The 24,915-nt window shown below is 38.8% G+C and overlaps 1 protein-coding gene and 1 non-coding gene across 3 annotated transcripts; one reads left to right on the plus strand and one right to left on the minus strand.

Moving 5' to 3' along the window:
• Positions 1–4,460: 4,460 nt before the first annotated feature.
• Positions 4,461–4,532, minus strand: TRNAQ-CUG (transfer RNA glutamine (anticodon CUG)). The gene has a single exon. It is a non-coding gene; the product is annotated as a tRNA-Gln (tRNA).
• Positions 4,533–4,889: 357 nt separating this feature from the next.
• On the plus strand, positions 4,890–24,296 carry RAB11A (RAB11A, member RAS oncogene family). 2 transcript variants are annotated; one of them, XM_007448125.1, is made up of 5 exons: positions 4,890–5,058; positions 11,862–12,057; positions 12,355–12,548; positions 13,501–13,581; positions 22,545–24,296. In XM_007448125.1, exons 1-5 carry the CDS (start codon positions 5,019–5,021, stop codon positions 22,682–22,684), a joined length of 651 nt encoding a protein of 216 aa, XP_007448187.1. In that variant the 5' UTR covers positions 4,890–5,018; the 3' UTR covers positions 22,685–24,296. The 2 variants fall into 2 exon arrangements, with proteins under 2 accessions (XP_007448187.1, XP_007448186.1); XM_007448124.1 differs by having other exon boundaries at positions 4,897–5,058; positions 11,862–11,897; positions 12,405–12,548; positions 22,545–23,091.
• The last annotated feature ends 619 nt before the right edge of the window (positions 24,297–24,915 follow it).

A 24,915-nucleotide genomic window follows, 5' to 3' on the forward strand; every position in this document is an offset into this window, starting at 1 on the left:
GTGTCCCCTGCATCGGCAGGCGGACTCTCAACCACTGCGCCACCAGGGGAAGCCCGCAGACTCTCTTGAAGTGACATCTGAGCAGTGTTCCTCTCTGGCTGTCAGAGGTATTGTGTGAAGATTGAAGAATAGACATTTATTTGTATGAAATTTATTTATAATAAGTTAGACATTTCAAACAGTGGGGAAAAAAGATAGACTTTTAAAATAAATGATGTTGAAACAATTGGCTATCCATTTGGAAAGAATTAATTTAGATCCCTACTAGTAATTAATTTAGATCTACTAATTTAGATCCTCAATATACATAAAATTCAGATGGAGAAAAAAGTTATAAATAATATTTGAAGAAAAAAATTTTTTGAAAACCTTGCTGTTTTTCAAAGGGAGAGGAAGCCTTCCTACGTAAAATGCAATACTCAGAAAGCACAAGAGAAATGACTGAGAGAGATTTGATTAAATAAAAATTTAAAACTTCTGTATGGGAAAAAAGCATCATTAATAAAATTAAAAATCAGGTGATAGATTTGGAGAAAATATTTGTGCCATATATATATAACAGGCAAAGGATTAAAAGGTAGATTATATAAAGAGATCCTTCACATCAACAAGAAAAGATAAACAACCCAAAAAGAAAATGGCCAAGGATATTGACAGGCAATTCACAGAAGAGATATAAATGGCTATTAAACATAGGAGAAAATGTTTACAACTCACTGGTTATCGGAGAAGTGGAAATTATTGGGCAAACCAGATGGGCAAAAATTAAAAATATTGCTAGTATATATATATATATATATATATATATATATATATATATATATATATATATATATATATATATTATATATATATATATATATACATTATATATGTTTTGGCTGTGTTGGGTCTTTGTTGCTGCGTGGGCTCTTCAGTAGTTGCAGTATGCTGGCTCAGTAGTTGTGGCTTGTGGGCTCTAGAGCGCAGGCTCAGTAGTTGCAGGGCATGGACTTAGTTGCTCCGTGGCATGTGGGATCTTCCCGTGTGCCCTGCATTGGGTATCCTAACCACTCCTCCACCAGGGAAATCCAAGATATTGCTAGTATATTTTTATACTAGTATATAAAATATTGTAGGGTAGCTGGGAAAATGAATATTTACTTTTCTAGCCTCTAAGGAGGAAGTGGGCAAGGAAGAAACAGTTTAGGAATAGGTTTTAATTTAGTGAATCCTCAGTATCTGCCATATCCATGGGTTAGGGAATGGGAATGGTTGTACAAACTATGGTATATCCTTGCTAAGGAAATCTATGCACCAAATGAGTTAAATCTATATGGACTAGTGTGGAAAGATTTTTTAAGATGAGGAATTTATCACATAACCTGATGTTATATATATATTAAAAGAAAATGTAGCAGTTACCTCTGGGTTTGAAGGAGGAATTGAAGTGGAGGAGGACTTTAAAGATTTAATCTACATTTCTGTATGGTTAAGTCATTTACTTTAGGTTCCTATATTTCTTGAGAGATTAAAAGAAGATACATCAAGCAATTACTAGCCCTCTTCCCCAAAACAGGCAAGTAAAGTCCTAATTCTCTTCTACGTCCATGGAATCCATTCACCAATTTTCCCACAACAGCCTTTGATTTTTCTTTCTTCTCTATTCCTATAGCTACACCTCATTTCTACTTCTACACCAGTTTGTGTCTGGTTAACCTCAATAGCCTTCTAACTGATACTCACACCTCCAGTCTTTCTTCACCCCAGTCCTGCAGTCCACAGACAGCTTACTCTTCCTAAGACTAGGTTTACTTCAATCACCCCTCTGTCCACAAATCTTTTATGGCTCCCCCAAAGTGTTCAGAGGGATGCTAACAGGTGTCCCATGGGAAAAGAGTTCTGTGGTTTGGTGTGTCAACTTAAAGAAAAATGCACAACGTGAGAGTTGTGAGGTTAAGTTTTATTCAGGGTCTTATTAAGGACTATAGCCAGGGAGACAGACTCTCAGTAGCTTTGAGAAACTGCACTTAAGAGGTAGGGGAGGGCTTCCCTGGTGGTGCAGTGGTTGAGAGTCCGCCTTCCGGTGCAGGGGACATGGGTTCATGCCCTAGTCTGGGAAGATCCCACATGCCGCAGAGTGGCTGGGCCCGTGAGCCATGGCTGCTGAGCCTGCGTGTCCGGAGCCTGTGCTCTGCAACGGAAGAGGCCACAACAGTGAGAGGTCCGCGTACCACAAAAAAAAGAGGTAGGGGAGGAGCCAGTATACATATGAATTTTTTGGCTAGGAAATACATATAGCAAAGCACAGATCTTGGCTAAGGATTACTGCTGATCACAAAGAACAGATCTCAAGTTAGTGATTTTAGTGCTTTTCTATGCATGTGAAGATGCAAGAATATGGGGTCATTAAAATTCTTCCTGAGATAAGCATCTTAATTATCTAGGGGCTGTTTAGTCAAAGCACAGAATGCCTCATCCAGTTTTTTTCATCCCGAATTCTCCTCAGGGTGCACTGTTGCACTGTGGGTGACTGCAATGGGTTGTGACTTAACCCTTGTATAACTGGACGATGAATGATACTCTGTTCTTTTTTTGTTCACAGGTGAATCTGGGAAATGCTGTGTTCAATACAGTTAAAACTTTTTTCTTCAGAGTGGAATATTTAGACTTTAAAACACCAGTGCTAGGGGAACTTCAAAGGCGGGGAGAGAGTGTATAGTGCTTCTCAATTTATTTGAGCATGCAGTCCTTCTTTTGAGGAATGCTATTTATTGACCTTCTCAGGACACATGTTGAGAAACAATGACTTAAGGGAAAAAGTTCATAATTATTCCTCTGGCATTAATGGCCTTGCTTAACATGCTCTTATCATCTAATTTCCTCCACTTCCCAAAATGAGTTTCCTTACTTGCTTCTTCCCTCAGGAGTCAATGCTGCCTCCTCTTCCTCTGGGGAGTTCTTCCTAGTCATCTCAGTCCCTCTGAACTCTGGCATTTGTTGCCAGAACTCTCATTAGTTGCTCCTTCAGAACTGTTATTGATATTCCACCTTTCTTGGGTCTACCTTGTCTACCCACCTGAATAGTGCTGGGACTGTGTCTTATAAATACTCTGTAGTAAACATAATATTTAGCTGCTTGAGTAATATTGTGCATCTCCCCCAGTGTGGATAATGGCCAGCCCTGCACAAGGCAGTATCTAGGCCTTAGGTAAACCTGTTGGTTTATACTGTCATGGAAAGCACTGAAAATGGCACTGTATTAGTTTTCTATTGCTGCTGTAGCAAATTACCACAAACTTGGTGACTTAAAACAACAGAAATTTATTATTTTATAGTTCTATAGGTCAGAAGTCTGACATGGGTCTCACTGGGCTAAAATCAGGATGTCAGCAGGGCTGTGTTCTTTCTGGGAGCCTTAGGGGAGACTCTATTTCCTTGCTTTTTCCATCTTCTTCTTTTTCTTTTTTTTTTGGGGGGGGGCCTTTTCCACCTTCTACAAGCCTCTGCATTCCTAGGCTCCTGGCCCCCTTTCTCCATGTTCAAAGCCACAAGGGCTGGTTGAGGCCTTCTCACACAACAGCACTCTGACCTACTCTGTCTCCCTTTGCCACTTTTAAGGACACTTGAGAGGACGTTAGGCCCACCTGGAAAATCCAGGATAATCATCCTATTTTAAAGTCAGTTGATTTGCAACCTTAATTCCATCTGCAACCTAATTCCCCTTTGCCATGTAACCTAGCATATTCACAGTGCCCAAGAATTGGGAAGTGGACATCTTTGGGGAGCCATTACTCTGCTTACTACGGGCACTCTTGCCCAAAAGTTTAAATTGCATATAGGTGGTAGTGGGGTTTGACAATAAATGGGAAAAGCTTTTTGGCATTACAAAAACTCTCTTCAAATACAGGGAGGCCCTGCTGCATGATCTTTGGCAAATCACTTGAGTCTCCCCATCCACATCCTCTGCTAAAATGGAAATTGCCATCCTTTGCTCTGCATGTTAAATGAAATAATTATGTAACCAGGTTTAGCTTAGAGGATGACAAATAGGTTTCAAGAAGTTCTTGATGAATCTTGATGAGGAGGGTGGGCGAGGTTCTCTGAATGACGTCTGGAGGTTTGAGAGATTTCGGGAGAAAAGGAGTGAGAAGTGCCTGCCCTTGAATGAAGTTGGAGGTTGAAAATTCTAGCAAAAGGAATCAACTTTCATGGAAGCTTTTGAAGAGGGCCCAGGTTAAAAAAAAAAAAAAAAAGGGGCGAAGAGCAGAGGCTACTTAGGAGATACCTAGGTGACAGAGAGTACAGAATCGAAGAGGGAAAGGTATGTGGTTTTCCTGGGCAAAGATAATATTTTGTGACATTCTCTCCCTCCTTAGTTCAAGGACACATATACCGTAGGTGTACAGTCACCTAGTGAATAAGTAAATGAATTATAAAAGCGTGGCCAGGATAAAAAACAAACAAAAACCCAGCGGTGTAGGTTCCACCGAGATTTGAACTCGGATCGCTGGATTCAGAGTCCAGAGTGCTAACCATTACACCATGGAACCGCCACGCTCCCGAGGTCGCCTTCGGCTCTCTAATCCTTAAAGAACCCTGCCCCCATCCACAAACCAACCGCCAGAGGCAGTGCTGAAGCGCTCCCCAGCGCCTCGCTTCGCGGCATGGCGGCGCGTGGAATAAGGGAGAGACCATTAAGTGCGGAGAGCAGCCGCTAGGAAGGTCAGCCGGGAGTCCAGGGCTCAGCATCCTCTCTGAGCCTTCCGGGGTGGGGGGCGGGGCGGGACGGGACGAGAATTTGAAAACGTAAGCGAAACCCGAGAGCACCGCCCTTCTTAGGCTCAGGGGCGGAGCACCGCCTCCCTGGAAGTACTTCCCCTTAGGGGCGGGGCCTGCCGGAAGTGGCGTAGAGGCAGGGAGGGGTTCTTTACCGGGTCCGGCCGCTGAAGCTCGGCGTTCGGTTTACTCCTGCAGCGACGCCCCCTGGTCCCACCGCTATCACTGCTGCTCCCGCCCCTTCGCTTCTCGGCCGCGCAATGGGCACCCGCGACGACGAGTACGACTACCTCTTCAAAGGTGAGGCCATGGGCTCTCGAACTCTCCACCGAGTCCCGGTTCGGGGGCCCGGGACACTCCCGGGGGACCCGCCCGCGGGCTGCCCCTGCCCTGAGATCGGCCTTCCTCAACCCTTCCTCTGTGTGCGGTTCGTCCTCCGGTCTCCCAGCTCAGCTCCTTTCCCTCCCGTCACAGAGGGGATCCTCACCACACAGCGGTCTCTTAGCGACCTCCCCAGAGGCCTGAGGACGCTTCAGAGCCCCTACCCTGCGCCCTTCTCGCGGCCGGCTGCTGTCTCCCAAATCGCCTTCCTTCCTCCCGGGTTCCAGGGCCCCTTCAAAGGGGCGCCCCTCCCACCGTCCATCTTTTCGGGTTGAGCGCCTCCTCCCCCTCAGTATACACCGTCCCTGAGCCCCTCTGACAGGCCCTTCCCTCCGCTCTTCACCTTTCCCTCGACGCACGCTCCCAGTACAGGTCTTTTTCTTATCCGCCACCCTTTCCTCTCGGGAGGGCCCCTTCCCCTCCCCTCGGACAGACGCTTCTCCTAGCATTTTTCTTCCATCACCGGGACCGGGCCCTGGTTAAAAGCCGCACGGGCCGGCGGCCCCACCCCCACCCGCCCCACAGTTCTCTCGGTCAGTAACCTTCTCGCACTGCCCCCAGCACTGGTAGCTCTTTCTCTGCCTTTCCTCCCCAGATAGTTGAAGAGCTCTCCCACGTCTCGTGTGCGACCCCGACGCTGGGGGGGTAGGGCAGGAGGGATCGTCCCAGCACCCACGCGCGCACTTGTCGCAGTGACCCGGCAGACCGATGTGACTTGTCACCTAGCCTTTTTTCTTCTACCCTCCCTTCCCAGCGGCAGACAGCCTGGGATAGCTCTTGACTCTGCTCGAGAGAAGGGGTTGCGGATGGGTGGTGGCTGTTATCCTTGCCAGACCTGAAGGCCCAGTTCCTGAGCAGGAAAGGTTGTGCGCTGCACAAATACTAGATTTCTTTATCGCTGTGGACTGGTTGCTTCCTGCTGCAACACTGGGAGGATCCAACCTTTTGGTGTTTTTAGAACAGGAAGGGAAGAGTCCTCGTTGGCCGCATACCTTTTCCCAGAGGTGGAGGGGGGAGCGGCATGGGGAAGTTGCGTGCTCTTTGGTCAAATTAAATATTTTTCATAAGGTAGGGAACCTTTGGTGTTTTTAGAACAGGAAGGGAAGAGTCCTCGTTGGCTGCATACCTTTTCCCAGAGGTGGAGGGGGGAGCGGCATGGGGAAGTTGCGTGCTCTTTGGTCAAATTAAATATTTTTCATAAGGTAGGGAAACATGTAGTGCACTTGGACAAAACATATTGGAGGGTGGGGAGTGAAAAAAAAGAATTGCTTATTGGTTAGTCCAGAAAGAATCCAAATAGTTTTTTTTTAATCAACAAAAATAACGGATACAGTTTTCATTGAGAGAAGAGTACACTAAATGCTTTTTTTGTTGGATGAATGCGCTGTCTCTCTGCTCCTGAATTAGGAGGGCAGCCATCAGTAGTATGCTGAACAAAGATCATTACCAAGGAGGAAGAAGCCATTGCTATTAACGCTTTACATTGGAGGGTGGAGTTTAAAAAGAATGTTAAGCTTGGTGACTGTTTCTAACTTTGCCACTGGGTGCTAAGAATGGTTGACTAAACAAGCAGGAAACATTGCTTTACCAATACTTTGCAAATCTTGGCACACTAGCAGATGATATGCCCTTATCACCACTTATTCTTCTGGGCCAGAAATTGTTATATAGGGTGAGTACCTTCAGTATCCACTCCCACCCCCACTGTTAGTGGAAAGGCATTTATGGAGAAAAGGGTACTTAATGCATTTTACAAATAGAAAAAAGAAACATGGATTAGTTTGTGCACTCTTGACTGAAGGCATCTGAGGTCTGGTGCAGTTACTTAAGTGAGACCCTGGAGACTGGGGTTTAGTCATTAAAGAGAGATTTGTTTTTTTAAACAAGGTGCAAGGGCAGTGGGCAGCTAGGTACTTTTGAAGTAATTAATTTAGGACGAGATAGACTATCAGAGTATCTCCTGTTTGTTTTAGAACTTGAATGTTGGTTATAAAAGCCAGTTATTTTCTCACAAAGAATACTCAGTATCCTGGATTGGCTTAAGAAATTTTAACTTAGCCTTGGGTTTAGACCATCCTACTAACAATGATTGAGAGAGCACAGGGCTTTGGAATCACACAGGCCTGGGTTGAAATACTGACTCAGGTTTTACATTTGCTTTGTGACCTTTGGAAAGATGACTTTTTTTGAGCTTCAGTTCTCTCATCTATTAAAAAAAAAACCTCTCAGGGCTGTTGTGAGAATTAAATGAGACTGATTGTAAAATTTTAGCTTCTGTGAGGACTCAATAAATGGTAATAATGTGAAAGAAGTTACTATGGTTCTCATTGGGTTTTATTTTAAACCTGAATCTGTAACTGTAAGAGCATTTAAGTATTAGTAAAGAAACTTAAAACTAGGACCTCCTTAAAGTGTTTTATATTTCCATGGGTTATGGTTTCATGTGTTGTACATTTTGCTGTTTGATAAGGTGTTTACAAAATTCTACTGAGAAAGATTTCCACTTTTTTTTAAAGCTCTTACAGGATATGAGTCACTTTTTAACTTCTGTGATGATTATATAGCCAATTTCTTATTTATACAATTATAATTTAAAGTGAAGCAACAATAATTTCATTTTAAATGGTTTCATTCTTACATAGATTTATTCCCTGAGATGAGCTGCAGCTGTCTAGCTGGAAGAATGCTTACCTAGCAAACTTAAGAGTTGAGGGAATTGTAAATTAGTTTGTAACTCTAACCAGTTGAAAATGAAGGAATATTTTGATTGGTGTAGGATGGAGTGGTCCAAGTGGGAATGTAATGTGGGGAGAGCAGGAGCATTATTCTAAACTATGTATTTGTTCTTGAACTTTAATCTTTAGTTAAGTTCAACAGTGAGACTTTTGGTGGAGGTGGGGAATTAATTTTATTTTTTAAAACTTGACTTTTTATTTTAAAAACTTTAATTCCACAAATATTTACACACAATGTGGTTAAGGCCCTTTGGGACACGTAAATGAAGTATGAATCAATCATAGTTCCTATTTACAAATATTGTGGTAGACACCAATTCAGTCAGAGTCACGTTTTCTAAAAATACCTGGATACATAGTCTACACCATTTTCTTTTCAGTCTCATTGAAGGTCAGTAGTAATTAACCATCAGCTGATTGCCAGTGGGACCGATCATAGGAACTTTGCTGTCTTGCATCTTGATAGGTTTTCTTTCACAACTTTTGGTTGAGCAATTTGGGTTCTGCTGAATCTAGAAAAACTTGTCTAGACTTCAGCCTTATTGAATTTTAAAGACTCTTGATGAGGTTGGACTATGAATAGTTGAAAGAGTAGAAAGATCTCCAAGTTTATTTATAAAAGCCAGTATGAAAATGATCAGTTACTCCTTCAGGTGATAACTTTTAGGTCTGAGATACTATGGTTGATTTGTTGAATTAAATTTTAGCCCAGTACGTTAGTTTGCAAGAGAGTGTGTAAAACTAAATGTGGTTGAAGAGTTGGAAATTTTTGTTAAATAATGGTCAGTTAATATGTATATTCTGTTTTTATGGCATTTAGCAGCCTAGTATTTGATATATAATGAGCCAAATTTAGCATTAGATATTAGAGATGATACGTAAAATTCAGCAGATGAGGTTAACCAAGTAGTAATGAATATTATCAGGTTATTTTAGAAATGTGATACATGTTTCATATACAGATGCTGTTATTTAATTTATGCTTACATACACGTATATATATGTTATATAGATGGCTATAGTTATAAAATGTTTAAAGTGGAAGTACTTTTTTTTTTTTTTTTTTTTTTTTTTTTTTTTTTTTTTTTTTGCTTTATTTATTTATTTATTTATGGCTGTGTTGGGTCTTCGTTTCCGTGCGAGGGCTTTCTCTAGTTGTGGCAAGCGGGGGCCGCTCTTCATCGCGGTGCGCGGGCTTCTCACTATTGCGGCCTCTCTTGTTGCGGAGCACAGGCTCCAGACGCGCAGGCTCAGTAATTGTGGCTCACGGGCCCAGTTGTTCCGCGGCACGTGGGATCTTCCCAGACCAGGGCTCGAACCCGTGTCCCCTGCATTGGCAGGCAGATTCTCCGCCACTGCGCCACCAGGGAAGCCCAGTGGAAGTACTTTTAACCTAAGATACTAGTTATGGAAAGTATAGGAAAAACTTCAGATTCCTTTCTTGAACTATAGGATGTGATCATATAGTTTGTCTCATTAAAAAAAATCAATTAAGTATTGCCATCTTAATGAGAGAAACTGTTTTGATTAGAAATTAAGTCTGAGTCCATGAAATTTCAGGCTTTTGGTTTGTTTTTTTAAATTATAGCCAGTAAATTCTCTTCTGTTGTTTAGGTAATTTAATCCATTCTAGTTTGTTTATTTTTTAGTGAGCCTAAATATAACCTTTCTTGGTGTGGTTTCTCTTTTGGCAACTGAATAGAAGCAGCTTTCCTTAGTATGTCATTTCTCAGCATCATCTTGGCAGCGCTATTCTTAAAGAACCAATACCTTCTGTTGTCATTTAAGATACAGTCCTTTAAGAAGTTGCTAGTCATAATTCTGTCAGCCTTTTCCATGTCTAGTTGAGATTACTATTTTATACTATATAAAGTATTCATGAATCTTGAATTATTTTCAGATAAGGGTACTAATTTTATGTTAAAATAATTGGTTATATCAAGGGGAAAACATGCCCTCACTAAATATTTTTATGATGGTGTAAAGATTTGAGGATGGGGAGATAATGAACATAATCATTAAAGCGGAGGTTGAAAGGCAAGAGACCAAAATTTGAGAGTACTATAGTTTTTGTGGGATGGAGAGTGTTCTTTCAGTTATTTATTTATTTTCCAAAGGCATTATCATTCTAGATGTCTTGCTCTTTGGCTTTAAACTAAATGACTGGCTTCTAAATCGATATATCTGATCTATCTGAGTGCCTATGCAGTAGAAACGTTCAGCTTTTTGGTTTTTCCCTTCTTTGCTATTCCCACTTCAAGTGAGGCTTTTATACCTCAGTGCTAGCATGGGGCCAGAAAAGATTCAAAGGAGTTTTCCTCAGCAGAACATCCAGCCTCTTACGCTAAGAGGCAGCAGCGAGTACACCCTGCTAATAGGGTGGACTTGGTTGCTGAAACTGGGATTTCATTTCACATCTAGAATGGGAGACCTTGAGAACTAACAAATCAACCAACTATCCTATAAAATTGGAAGTGCATTGTTTTTGTACGTTACTTTCATGACCTTAGCATCTTCTTCCCTGGTATCCAAATTAAAGCATTTACTGTATTATCTGTGTTTGCTGCAGTACCTCTGACACCTCTAATTGACTATATAACTAGAAATAACTATGCATTTTGCTGCATGGGGTCACTGCTGCCGGGATGATTTCTTGCTGAATCAGCTGATAGGGGAGGCCAGAAAGATATGCATTTGCTAATAATTGTACTCTCTCCGAGACTGTCCAGAGGCCAGCTTATATCCGCTCTTGTGGCAAGGAAGGAATGCGTAATGGACTCTGCCCTCTCACCTGAGTGCAGTGAGCTCTCACAGTTTTCACTGCCCTTGCCACCCTCTACCAGATACCAGTCTCTTTAGTAAGGCATGGTCTTATTCCTGGTGTTATTCTTGCATGTTTGATTATCTAGTCCTGGTATCTAAGTCAATTACCTAATAAGAACTAAGAAGCAGCATTAGTAGTCAACAGTAGGAATAAGTATAATATTTTCTGAAATCTTGATAAAATTTTTTACCAAGGAAAAAAATGTTATCAAGCTCAGATTCTGTAAACCTGTGAACTCATTTGTTCTTTAAATTCAGATAGAAATGCTTTAAAACAAGTTGACTGCCTATTTCCCCATTGTTTTTGAAGTGTAATATCACCTTAGGGGAAAAAGAATCCACTGTATTTAGCTAGTAAATAAACTGCCTCCTGTAGTAATCATAGGAAATAAATTCATCTAATCAAACCTTTTTTTTTTTTAAAGTCATTAAGTCGTAAGTAAAAGTGTAGGCCCGCCTTGCTTTGGCTTTGACTCAGTAAGTCAGAGTTTTTAGTCAGCTTTCTAGGGCCCCTGTTAAACTTAGTGGGGTGTTTGTTTTTGGAGGGGTCTCTAGTCTCCTGCCAGTCTGGTAAATGTAACTATGAAAGGGCCATTGTAGTTTCTGTGATCTGGGTGGCAAAGTTTATAAACATGATGCCTTCTGTGTTACGTGTGTTTCATTTTGCCTAGGTATGAGTCCTGAGGTCATCCAGGCTTTGATGAGACTAAGTAGAACATACTTAGGGTACTAACATCCTTTGTTGCTTTCATGTCTAATACATTTTCATATCACAAATTGTTCATTTGGTTTAGGATTTATCTTTCAAGTTATTACCTTCTAAGGTAGTAAGGTTGGTATAGCGTTGATTGTTAAATGAATGCATTAGCCTGTCATCAGTGCCTAGTAGACCTATGATTAAAATTTGCATGTGTGAGACAGGATACTTTATCTGTGCTAAGCAGATGATGTGTGGAAGATGATGTGTGGAAGTCACTATGCAGGTAGAAACATGTTAAAAAGAATAAATTGGTTTTATCGATTGATAACATGGGCACTCAGCTCCACCCCCACCCTCATCCCTTCTTAAATATCAGATGCCTTGTCTTTTTTTGCTTTAAAACATGATGGCATTGTGAATGTGTGTGCCTCATTCATCTGACATTAAGTTCTTTGTCTTTTTAGTTGTCCTTATCGGAGATTCTGGTGTTGGAAAGAGTAATCTCCTGTCTCGATTTACTCGAAATGAGTTTAATCTTGAAAGCAAGAGCACCATTGGAGTAGAGTTTGCAACAAGAAGCATCCAGGTTGATGGGAAAACAATAAAAGCACAGATATGGGACACGGCAGGGCAAGAGCGATACCGAGCTATAACATCAGCGTAAGTCTCATAGTTTTTTAAGTTCTGTGAAATAGGCTACCAAAGTGAATTAGCTGACTTTTGGTATTGGAAAAAGGTACTGTTTTGTTTCCTTTAAATAATTCCGGTATTAGGATTCTAAAATTTATAAGTGTGTTTAAAACTATATATATGTGTATGTATATATATATCTATATATATATAGATATATATATATAGATATATATATATATACACACCATATACTTAGTCTTTTCTGGTGTTCTCTTCCATCTTGTGGTTGTTTTCTAATAGTTAAATACATGTTTCTGTTTTCAGATACTATCGTGGAGCTGTAGGTGCCTTATTGGTTTATGACATTGCTAAACATCTCACATATGAAAATGTAGAGCGATGGCTCAAAGAACTGAGAGATCATGCTGATAGTAACATTGTTATCATGCTTGTGGGCAATAAGAGTGATTTGCGCCATCTCAGGGCGGTTCCTACAGATGAAGCAAGAGCTTTTGCAGGTTAGTGATATGAATTCTGTGATATTACAGTGATTCTGTATTTCTTGCAGTTTTGATAACCCTCCCATGAGGGTAATCGGTTACAGTAGTTTTGGAAAGGTAAACATGAATGCTTAACAAGTATTGTTGTTTTGAAAGTGTGTGATGACTGTACGACTCTTTTGCTTAACTTTGAGTTATTAAAACTGTAGTATTTTTGCTGCCAAAAATTGAATATGAATACTGTCTTCTTTTCTCTCCCTGGAATGGGTAGATGAAATCTATGTTTATTCTGTGCTTCTGCGTTTTTCCATTATGTCTGTGTTTTACTAAGGCTTGTTCTATGTGTGTCCGAAAAGTAGTGGCCCAGGGAGTGGTCAAGGACCAACAGGGATGTAGCTGCTTAGGAGTTGTAACTTTTTTGGCTTTATAGAGGATGTGCCTATCTATTGACTCTTATTGGTAGGGGCAGCCTACTAGAAGGCAACATTGTACATTCTTGACTAGTGAAAATTGTGACCTTCCACTATTGATTATGCTGTGAATAAAATTTTCTATCACAGTTTTTCAGTTTTCTAGAGAGAAGCTTTATTTCAGATAATACAGTCACAGAATTCTGAGTGAATGACATATACCACCCACGTTCATACCATAGCTATGTGGTTGATGGGGAGAAGCCCAGTAAGGGATGAAATTAGCTGAGTATTTGATAAGTTTACTACATTATGCCTAGTGTTGTTCATTGCTAGTGGTAGTATTTAGATGCAACGAGTATTTATTTTAATTAAGAAGTCAGTGAAAATTTCTTGCTGTCATTTTTAATCTACTAAAGTGGAAGTAACGTGCTCTTATTCCTCAAGAAGTTGGGGAGGGCTTGGGCTTTAAAAAAGGTCTGTTACTTTCCTTTTGAAAGCCTTAATACATCCCTTGTGTTAAAATTTGACAAGACTGAAGTTTTTGTGTCTCCCCACAGAAAAGAATGGTTTGTCATTCATTGAGACATCTGCTCTAGACTCTACAAATGTAGAAGCTGCTTTTCAGACAATCTTGACAGGTAAGACTTGCATTTTTAGACTATACCAGTGGGAATTTGAAGTATTAGGAAGGAAATTTAAACAAATTAATCAGGAAACTAAACTATAAAATCACACTGAGAATGACTATCATTTGAGAGCTACTATCGCAAGGCCTGTTTAGAGTACAAAATTGGTTAACAACCCATGCTTGCTGAGCTTTAATCATCCTAATTCATCTGGTTTATAGTGGGAAAAATACTTTGAAAATAATTTGTTCACTTCTGTTATTACTGTGGTCCATGAATTCCATATTTCATGGTCATAAGCACAAAGCAATGCTTAATGGTACTTTTTAGAAAATAAATATTGAAATCCCATTTACGGAAAGATACGAATGTCCTTTTGAAATTCAGTAAAGAAAAGGCATTCTTGGTTCTGATTTGTTATAGAAGCACCCAGGGAAAAATATATTCTTAAAAGCTTAAATGAGAAAACAAAAAGTAAAATTCTGCCGTGATCTATTATTGGATAAGAAGCAACGAGTCACCTGTGGAGAAAATCAGCCAGTGATTACATACTGAAAAGTTTAAATAAGTAGTGGGAAAGAAACAAAATTCATGCTGTGTTGGAATGTGGATGTGTAGACCAGGTCAACCTCAGGAATAAGAGGACATTTTATTTATGTTGACTCATATTTACCCTGACTTTAATAGAATGAACAATTCGTCTGAAAGTTTAATCTTAATCCTCTAATAGGCACTTCCGTGAGTTGTTTTTAAGTACTTTAAAAATGTATATTACTTAAAAAATTTTTTTTAATTTATTTGGCTATGCTGGGTCTTAGTTGCGGCATGAGGGATCTAGTTCCTTGACCAGGGATCGAACCGAGGCCCCCTGCTTTGGGAGCGTGGAGTCTTAACCACTGGACCACCAGGGAGGTCCCTGTATATTACTTTTAAGAACTCATAATTTAGAGTATAGTCTTAATATATAGTGATCTTATGTGGTCTAAAAAATATATGGAGAAATAGTTAAGTAAATGAGCTTCCAATTATAATGTAAGAATTTTTTTATTCTTCGTGTGCAGCACTTGTATTGGGGACCAACAGATTTTAGCTTTTAAATGTTATTTTACTGTAAAAATGTAGGGAATAAAACTTAGGGTTTAGGAACATGGGCTTAGAAGCCTGACTTGGTTTCTAGTCCTGGCTGCTCCACTTATTAATTAGCTCCTATAATCTTCGTCAAGTTACTTAACCTTTCTAGCCCTTAATTTCTTCGTATGTAAAGTTGAAATATGTTTTGGGAGTTCTGTTATTTTCTTTCAAGTAAGGGCTTGTATTTATAAATACCTTGTGATATGATTTGACTTGACTGTTAATGTTGTGACTTAAAGGTTTTTGTCCCTATAACCTAACTCACAGAAAAGAATTGTCTGTCATTGAGACATCTACTCTAGACTCCAAAAATGAGTACATGAGTTTGTACATGTAAAATACTTAGCTGTCCCTGGTACATTGTAAATATTTGATATCGGTAGCTAAATAGCAGTTAAGGTATGAAAAAAAACCTCATTAAAAATAAACTATATTGATGATTTACATACCTGGTTTATTAGAATTCTTTTCTGTTATCAGAAAAATAGTAAATAAAGGACCGGTGCTAGAGTTGGATAAACAGTCTTTGGAACACAGTAGCTTTCTTTTAGAATCTTTGTGTCAACTTTCATTGCAGATTGTTTCAAGCAAGCAAGATCTGATTGAATACGCAGTGTGTTTGCACATCCTTTTTTTCCTTTTTAAGCACTTGTGTGGTTTCTCTTGGGTCAATGTGTTGAATACTCAATTGAGACCCAGGAGCTGTAGGTTTTACTTTTTATCACTTGGCTCTCATTCCCTGTGTAACTAAAGCCAGTGAACCCCTCTAGTCCTAAGATTCAGTGTCTTAACATGAGTGAATTAAATCATCTTCAAAGTCTGTGAGTCTCTTAAGGCTTCTGAAAAACCTCATTTGAAAAAACTTTAGTTAGTCCTTGTTGGGTTATTTTTATTTTTATTTTTTTTAACATCTTTATTGGGGTATAATTGCTTTACAATGGTGTGTTAGTTTCTGCTTTGTAACAGAGTGAATCAGTTATACATATACATATGTTCCCATATCTCTTCCCTCTTTGTCTCCCTCCCTCCCACCCTCCCTATCCCACCCCTCCAGGCAGCCACAAAGAACCGAGCCGGTTTCCCTGTGCCATGCGGCTGCTTCCCACTGGCTATCTACCTTACGTTTGTTAGTATATATATGTCCATGTCTCTCTCTCGCCCTAACACACCTCACCCTTCCCCCTCCCCATATCCTCAAGTCTGTTCTCCAGTAGGTCTCTGTCTTTATTCCTGTTTTACCCCTAGGTTCTTCATAACATTTTTTTTTCTTAAATTCCATATATATGTGTTAGCATACGGTATTTGTCCTTCTCTTTCTGACTTACTTCACTCTGTATGACAGACTCTAGATCTATCCACCTCATTACAAATAGCTCAATTTCGTTTCTTTTTATGGCTGAGTAATATTCCATTGTATATATGTGCCACATCTTCTTTATCCATTCATCCGACGACGGGCACTTAGGTTGTTTCCATCTCCGGGCTATTGTAAATAGAGCTGCAATGAACATTTTGGTACATGACTCTTTCTGAATTCTGGTTTCCTCAGGGTATATACCTAGTAGTGGGATTGCTGGGTCATATGGTAGTTCTATTTGTAGTTTTTTAAGGAACCTCCATACTGTTCTCCATAGTGGCTGAACCAATTCACATTCCCACCAGCAGTGCAAGAGTGTTCCCTTTTCTCCACACCCTCTCCAGCATTTATTGTTTCTAGATTTTTTGATGATGGCCATTCTGACTGGTGTGAGATGATATCTCATTGTAGTTTTGATTTGCATTTCTCTAATGATTAATGATGTTGAGCATTCTTTCATGTGTTTGTTGGCAGTCTGTATATCTTCTTTGGAGAAATGTCTATTTAGGTCTTCTGCCCATTTTTGGATTGGGTTGTTTATTTTTTTGTTATTGAGCTGCATGAGCTGCCTGTAAATTTTAGAGATTAATCCTTTGTCAGTTGATTCATTTGCAAATATTTTCTCCCATTCTGAGGGTTGTCTTTTGGTCTTGTTTATGGTTTCCTTTGCTGTGCAAAAGCTTTGAAGTTTCATTAGGTCCCATTTGTTTATTTTTGTTTTTATCTCCATTACTCTAGGAGATGGGTCAAGAAAGATCCTGCTGTGATTTATGTCATAGAGTGTTCTGCCTATGTTTTCCTCTAAGAGTTTGATGAGGGATGTTCTTAATCCATATTTTGCATACTGTATTATTTTTTTCTTTTAACTTTGAATTTTGACAAATTCAGACTTAAAGGTTGCAATAGTAGTACAAAGTATTTACAAATACCTTTAACCCATATTTCCCAGATGTTGATATTTTACCACACTTGCTTGCTTCTTTTTCTTCCTCTCTAAATATATAAATAATACTGTTTTTTTCCTGTACCATTTGAGAGTGACAGACATGTTGCCCATTATCCCTAAGTGCTTTTCAGCGTGTATTTCCTAAAATCAAGGATATAGTCTTTTCATAGCCGTAGTACATTGATCAAAATTAGAGAGTTAGATAATAGTACCACATCAATGTTAAGCTACAGATCTTATTCAGATTTTGCCAACTGTTCCAATTATGTCCTTATTAGCAAAAGACAGTGTGTAATCAGATCATACATTGCATTCAGTTGTCATAACTCTTTTTAGTTTTCTCTCATCTGGAATAGTTCCTCATTTTGTCTTTTGTTTATTGACATTTCTTGAAGGGTATGGGTCAGTTATTCTGTAGTGTCCCTCAATTTGGGTTTGTCTTATGTTTCCTTGTGATTCAGTTCTGGTTATGTATTTTCAGCAGCAATACCACAAAAGTGTTCTCGGTGCATCATATCAGAAGGCTCATGATATTGGTTTGTCTTATTAATTACTGGTGATGTTGGTTATGATGATGTCCTCCAGGTTTCTCCGTGTGATTAGTAAGTCCAAGCCATCTTTGTAGTATGGAGACTAAATGCTTAATTCTGTGGTTGAAAGATTTTTTTTGGCCGCGCTGTGTGGCTTGTGGGATCTTATTTCCCCGACCAGGGATTGAACCTGTGCCCCCTGCAGTGGAAGCATGGAGTCCTAACCACTGGACTGCCAGGGAATTCCTGGTTGAAAGAATTTTAGTTCACTTAGCATATTGTCTCTTAAAAGTGAGGCTAGGGTTTTTCAGGCATTAATTTTATTGGAGTAGTGAGGATCTTTTAATCAGACATAGTAGCTTTGATTCTTTGCATGTGGCAACCTTGTGTCAGTCAAATCAGAGCATTTTTTTGACCTTCAAGAAACTTACATCGTGAGCAGTAGGTTTGAAGAAGGTCTAACAAATTCTGACATAGGGTGTAGTAGGATAACTCAGGTCTCTGCTATTTTCACAATTTTTGGAGGGACTGAGGAATTTTAGGTTTTTTTGTTTCCCAATTTGGAGCTATTGCATTTAACTTCCTTAGAATTTACTTTGAAACTTGATCCATATTTCCATTAGAGTAGAAATAGGCATATGTCTTTTTTTTTTTTTTTTTCCTTGCGTTATGCGGGCCTCTCACTGTTGTGGCCTCTCCCATTTGCGGAGCACAGGCTCCGGACGCGCAGGCCCAGCGGCCATGGCTCACGGGCCCAGCCGCTCCGCGGCATGCGGGATCCTCCCGAAACGGGGCACGAACCCGCGTCTCCTGCATCGGCAGGCGGACTCCCAAGCACTGCGCCACCAGGGAAGCCCGGCATATGTCTTTTATTTAACTTTACTTGGTTATATTTAAAACTATTTTATATTAATATTTTACTTTATATTTAGATCTCATACAGGAGATTCTGATATAAGAACGATAAAGCAGAATTCCTTTTCTTTTTAACCTTACGTGTCCTTTGGACTTCTTGAAAAGGGTCTGCACAGGAATTGGTATATCACATACATTTGGTTCTAAAGGAGAACATGCCCTTGAAAGAGGAAAATATTTGCATCTGGTTTAGCAAGTTATTAGTCCTGCTCCCCTTCCCCCACTTAAATAACCTTCTCTAATCAGATACCAGCTAGAAGGTACCTGCTTTATATTTCCTTATCAAAGGTTTTTTTAAGTGACACACCCAGCCACAAGAGATGTTAAATTACTTGTGTAGCTTCTTAGTGCCCATTCTAACTGAAAGAAAAAATTTCTCCTAATTTTCTGATCAGCACTTTCCTTTTTCTTTGTTGCCTTGGGTGGCATTTTTATTAGCAGACATCTTTTTGGTGACTCTAGCAATGTAGTAATAATCTACTTCTACAAAACAGTATGCAGTACTTGCAGGCAGTTTTATAACACTGCTCAAATTTCTTTCCTTGTAATGAGATCTCTTTAATTATTTACCTTTCTGTGTTCTCTGAGAACTCTGCTTTTTCCTTTCTTCCAGTATTTGCTTTTTATTTAAGAACCTGCAAAATAATTTTTGTTTTGGTTCCCCTAATGTAATATTTAAAACCACTTGTAAGGAAGTTAAATTTGTAGAGGGTCACATTTAATCATTTGCACTTGAGAAAGAAGAGCCTTCCAGTTGGGGATTAGGGAGAAAACATAAAGAATAAAGAATGAATGGTATAGTTTTTCAGTAAGTTGATGATTATCTTTACTTCTTAGTCACTAGCCTGATTGAATGACTGTGTTTCTCTTTACCCTAGACACTCTGGTCCCATCCCTTTTTAAAATTTTAAATAATTTATTCTTGGCTATGTTGGGTCTTCGTTGCTGCTCGCGGGCTTTCTTAGTCTACTCTTCGTGGCGGTACGCAGGCCTCTCATTGCGGTGGCTTCCCTTGTTGTGGAGCATGGGCTCTAGGCGCGCAGGCTTCAGTAGTTGTAGCACACAGGCTCAGTAGTTGTGGCTCGCGGGCTCTAGAACGCAGGCTCAGTAGTTGTGGTGCACGGGCTTAGTTGCTCCGTGGCATGGGGATCTTCCCAGACCAGGACTCGAACCCGTGTCCCCTGTATTGGCAGGCAGATTCTTAACCACTGTGCCACCAGGGAAGCCCCGGTCCCATCCCTTTTTAATGAAAAGAATCCAAATGAAGACTCCATGTCCTGCATATCCTTTTTTTTTGTTTTTTAAACTCTAGTCTGCCTTTCTTTATTGGAATCTAATTTTTTTTCTTGGTGCTTCTTCACCTTTGAACCACTGTCACCCTGCTGAAACATAAATTTTAGCCACCTGCTTCCCCCCAAAAAGCATAAGAGAAGGCACTCTGAGCTGTCAGTGTTTTTGTTAGTTTACACATTCAGTTGATTACAGTTTGCTGTTATTCAACTTTAGGGAAATTAGTTTTTAACTTGGAAAAAATGTATTAATTTAGTTAGTACATTTCCTTTTCTTTAACTTTTTGTTATGGAAAATTTTCAGCATACCAAAAGTAGGATATTATCATGAGCCAATGTAGCCATCAACAACCGTCAGTTCAGAGCCAATCTTTCCTCCACCTACTCCCTCCCCCATTATTTTGAAACAAATCCCAGATATTACATCATTTCATTTGTAAACATTTCATGATGTATATTTAAAAGGTAGGACTTAAACCCGTAACAAAACCATTTAAAAACTGGCAGTAATTCCTTGTTGTCCTCTGTTATCCAAACAATATTAAAATTTCCTGTCTCAAATTTTAACAGTTCAACCTAGAATCCAAATGATGTTCGTACATTTGAAAATATGATTCCTTTCTTTTTTCCCCATAACTTTATATTTTTAAAATTTTCAAATATTACAGAAGTAATACAGTGAACACCCATATATCCTTCATCTAAAATCCTCAGTTATTAACATTTTGCCACATTTGGTTTATTTCTATATGTATAAATATACTTTTCTTCCCCTTTGCTCAATCTTTGGAAAGCAAACTGTAGACATTATGGCACTTTACTACTAAACACTTGAGCATTTTATCTCCTCAGAAAAAGGCATTCTCCTACATAATCACAATACTGTATATGATATCCAAGAACTTTGTTTACGTAGTATTATCTAATGTGCAAGTTCATATTCCGATTTCTCCAGGTGTACTAATAATGCCTTTTATAAATTTGGTTTTTACAGTTTCAACCTAGGATCCAGCCAAGGAAAACACATTGCATTGATGGAATTGTTATATAGCTGGGTACTGAATAGCGTAGCCACTTGCTACGGGTTGTTATTGAGCACTTGAAATATGGTTATTGGACTGAGGAATTGGATTTTGAATTGTATTTATTTAATTTAAATAGGTGGTTAACATATATTTAATATAAATAGGTGGGCTGTAGCACACATCTAAAGCATTTTTTCTCATCTTTTAAATGTATTTTGTGGCAGTAACTTTTTTTGAAGAGTCTTGGCCAGTTGTCTTATAGAATGTCCCTCAGTCTGGATTTATCTAATTGTTTCCTCATGATAAATTCATTTTCAACATTTTTGGTAGGAATACATAGGTGTCGTTCATAGGAATATATTATACTTCATAGTCCATCATAATAGGAGGCATATCATGTCAGTTTGTCCCATTTTTAGAGTTCCCTTATCTTTTGAGGGTTCTTTTTTTTTTTTTGGAGGGAGCACTTTGAGAACAAAGGTAAGATACATTCTTTGTTTGTAAGGAGTTTATATAGTCAGAGGGAGCTACGTTTAGGCAGTGCACTGTAAGACCAAATACAATATATTAAATAAGGATACTTGCTGTAGAGGAATTTAATAACATTTATTTAGTTATCAAACCCCTACTATATGCTGGAGATACAGCAGTGAATAAAGTAGATACAGTTTGCGTCCTTATAGTTTGTTGACTGAAAAAAATGCACAACCTAAAAATTGAGAATTATGTCTTATTTGGTGGACTTGCTGAGGACTTAAGCCCAGGAGGCAGCCTCTCAGATAGCTCTGAGAGACTGTTCCAAAGAGGTAAGGGAGGAGCCAGGATGTATAGGAGTTTCTTGAACAAAAACTAGGTAGTCTGGAACATCAAAAGATTACTGTTAATTAAAGAAAACCAGACATCTCAAGTTAATGAATTTAGGGCTTTTCTTTGTATGGGAAGCTGCAAGGGTCTGGGCTTATTGAAATTACTCCTTTGATATGCACCTTAACTATCTAGGGCCAGTATCCTACTTTCCTCCATCCTGAATTCCCTCGGGGTGCACCGTGGGAGAGGGGGGTGGGTGCAGTGGCTGATAGCTTGATGGCCCATCATCCTTTGTTTACTCATACCCAGGCAACGTTCCTCATCCACTAGTTTGTTTAGTGGAAGAGGTAGATGCTAAACAATTAGTTTTGATAAGTGTCATAGAAAATCTTAAGTTGCTTGATTTGAATAATTATTTCATTACAGTTTAACTTTAGTTCAGGAGGCACTGATAAACATTATCTTTCCGTTCTTCTTTTCCAAGAGTCCTTTGGGATTTTGACTTGCTTATGAAGTTGTATGCTTCCCTATGTAGCCAACAGAAATACCTACTGTGTCTGATAATGCAGATTTAAATATTTTTCTGTGGTACATTGTCACTGTATGTAGGTTTTTTTGGTAAGGGTAGAAATTTAGATCTAAGCCCATAAACTGTGTAATCTCTTTAGACCAAGATTTACTTAACTGATTGGTAAACCTTTCCCTCTGAAATGGAAAACCTTTATTTCTCTTCTTACCCTAAGGGAAATTGTTGTGAAATAATGGGTTGACTCGAGTCAGTGGCTGTTTGAAAATAAAACTTTGAGTATATGCAGTCTCTGTTCAGTTTATTTGCATTTTTTTCTCTTATGAATATAACTTCTGCCTTTGTGTATCTTTTTTTTTTTTTTTAATTTTTCTCTGTGTATCTTTTTTATCAACGATTTGTGGGTCTGTTCACACTGGGTGTTGCTGTTTCTTTTTTTTTTAACTCAGAGATATACCGCATTGTTTCCCAGAAGCAAATGTCAGACAGACGTGAAAATGACATGTCTCCAAGCAACAATGTGGTTCCTATTCATGTTCCACCAACCACTGAAAACAAGCCAAAGGTGCAGTGCTGTCAGAACATATAAGGCGTTTCTCTTCTCCCCTAGAAGGCTGTGTATAGTCCATTTGCCAGGTCTGAGATTTAAATATATTTGTAATTCTTGTGGTCATTTTTGTGTTTTATTACTTCCTCATACTTATGAATTTTTCCATGTCTTAAGTCTTTTGATTTTAGCTTTATAAAATCACCCACTTGTCCCGAATGACTGCAGCTTTTTTTTCATGCTATGGCTTCACTAGCCTTAGTTTAATAAACTGAATGTTTGGATTCCTCAATTATTGTTTACTTTTCATCATGGAAGCTGTCACTGTAGGACATAATATAACTTGATCCCTTGAAGCTCAGATCTGTTGGTCTTGATTAAATCAAATTAAGAAGACTGTAGAAATAAGCTATCATTTTGCCACAGAGCAGCTTATAATTAATACACTCTTCTCTCAGTGCAGTGTATATTTCCATAAATCTAAGAATTGCCCTATAAACATAGCAGAATTTTGAGAGCTTGAAAATTTTCCATTATTCTGGAAGTCAATTTCTAACATGCCTTAATAGGGTTATGTAGTTTAGTAAATTTTGTTTTTTAATTTTTGTAAACATCAAAGTTGATTAGAGAGGGGGGCACTTTTTTCTGGATAAGAATTATCTTAATAAACACAAAAGACTGTGATGATTTCAGTAGCAGTATGGTTATGGGGCCATATGTTAAACAGTGCTGCCTGGCAGGCTGGGAACTGGAGAGACTGGTGGAATTCCATATGAGGTGCCTCTGTTACAGTAATCAGGCAGCCCAAGTCATTTAACTTCTCTAATTTCCCAGCAGTAGATTGTGTGGCATTTTATTGCTCAGGCAATAACTGGTTTAATGCTCTTAGTATCCAATGGTGAAGTGTTAATTTTGTCTTAAAACCTTCCAGTAAATGAAATGCAACCTAGTTTTATCACCATATCCACCAGCAGGCATGGAAAATTATTTTAACAATGCTGATTTTTGAGTTTTGCAGTATATTATGGAATATAGTCCAGTTAAATATCTGGTTTCAGTATGTCTAAAGAATACAGTGAGAGGTTAATTTCTGCTCAAGTGGTACCACTTAAAGGCATGTATTCTTTTAGTATGCAAGATGAAATAGTACCTTGAGTTAAATAGAATGCATTTAGGCATTGTACAAACCTGAAAGTTTTCTTCCACTACATTATTGAAATCAATGGAGCAACTCATTTCTCATTCAGAAATGTGCACACTAATATTTAGTTTTGTTTTCTTGTGGATAGTATTGAGCACTTAACTCTGAAGTGTTCTACACGTTATGTCAACTAAAGTGATACTATTCCGGATGGTGGAATATCCCCCAAATATACATGTGTGTGGGCTTGCATAGATTACTATGTTTCATAGTTAATCTTCTGTCTTTTGCGGTGCTCATGACGTGTGGGGCGCACGGAAGGCATTGCTGTGATTAGTCAATTTAGTTTTTCTCTGTAGCCGTTTTATTATTTTGGTGTATTGGTTATGAAGATACTACTATCTATTTGTAAATTGCTACTTTGTATTTTATGCATGCTTTGTAACTTGATTTTTTTTTTTTTAGTTATTGATTTGGAATATATTCACATTCTAATAAACTGTTATAGGGGGACTATTCTTTATGTTGTCAGATTATATTTTTCCTTTGAGTGCTTTGGATGTAGCCATGGAATATTTGCTTCTGATGAGTAAGAGCATAGGTCCCTGGATTACAGAGTAAACAATTGAATTGGAGGCATCATTGTGTGAATTCTGCTTTGATTTTAGACATATAGTTCAATTATGCTGTTCTTGGAAAAAGTATTGAATATTACCAAAAACATTAGGAAAGTAATCTCTGTACTTTGGTACGTAACAGTGTCACCAGACCCAAGAAGAGGCTCCATCACTATTTTACTCAGAATTGATAGTAAATTTTTTACAAAATTATTTAAGAGAAGGAGAAACTAGGTAGTGAATTGAAAATGAATAAAGTAACTTTGAATTTTTACCAAATGTAGACTTAATGTTGCCTCAGGCATGGTTGGATCTTGGGAGAATTCCAAGAAACCTTAAGTAGTAGTAGACAATGAATCTGATTGCATTTCAACAAGTGTCTTCATTCTGAATAGTATCTCAGGAGACAGACTGTCTCAAGTAAGAAACATTAAGTTTTTAAGTATTATGACAATTTAGGGCTCAAGGTAGTTTAGAAGTATTTTGCTTTTTGACCTTGCTTTTCAGTTTTTTTA

Source organism: Lipotes vexillifer, unplaced genomic scaffold (assembly GCF_000442215.2).
Source record: "Lipotes vexillifer unplaced genomic scaffold, Lipotes_vexillifer_v1.1 scaffold713, whole genome shotgun sequence".
Classification (NCBI taxonomy): Eukaryota; Metazoa; Chordata; class Mammalia; order Artiodactyla; family Lipotidae; genus Lipotes; species Lipotes vexillifer.

What these genes read in the sequence shown, in the direction of transcription:
- RAB11A (XM_007448125.1), top strand. Translation starts at nt 5,019, where the DNA reads ATGGGCACCCGCGACGACGAGTACGACTACCTCTTCAAAG. An exon ending in GTACGACTACCTCTTCAAAG is followed by an intron (nt 5,059 to 11,861) that starts GTGAGGCCATGG and finishes TTGTCTTTTTAG; the next exon opens with TTGTCCTTATCGGAGATTCT. An exon ending in TACCGAGCTATAACATCAGC is followed by an intron (nt 12,058 to 12,354) that starts GTAAGTCTCATA and finishes TTCTGTTTTCAG; the next exon opens with ATACTATCGTGGAGCTGTAG.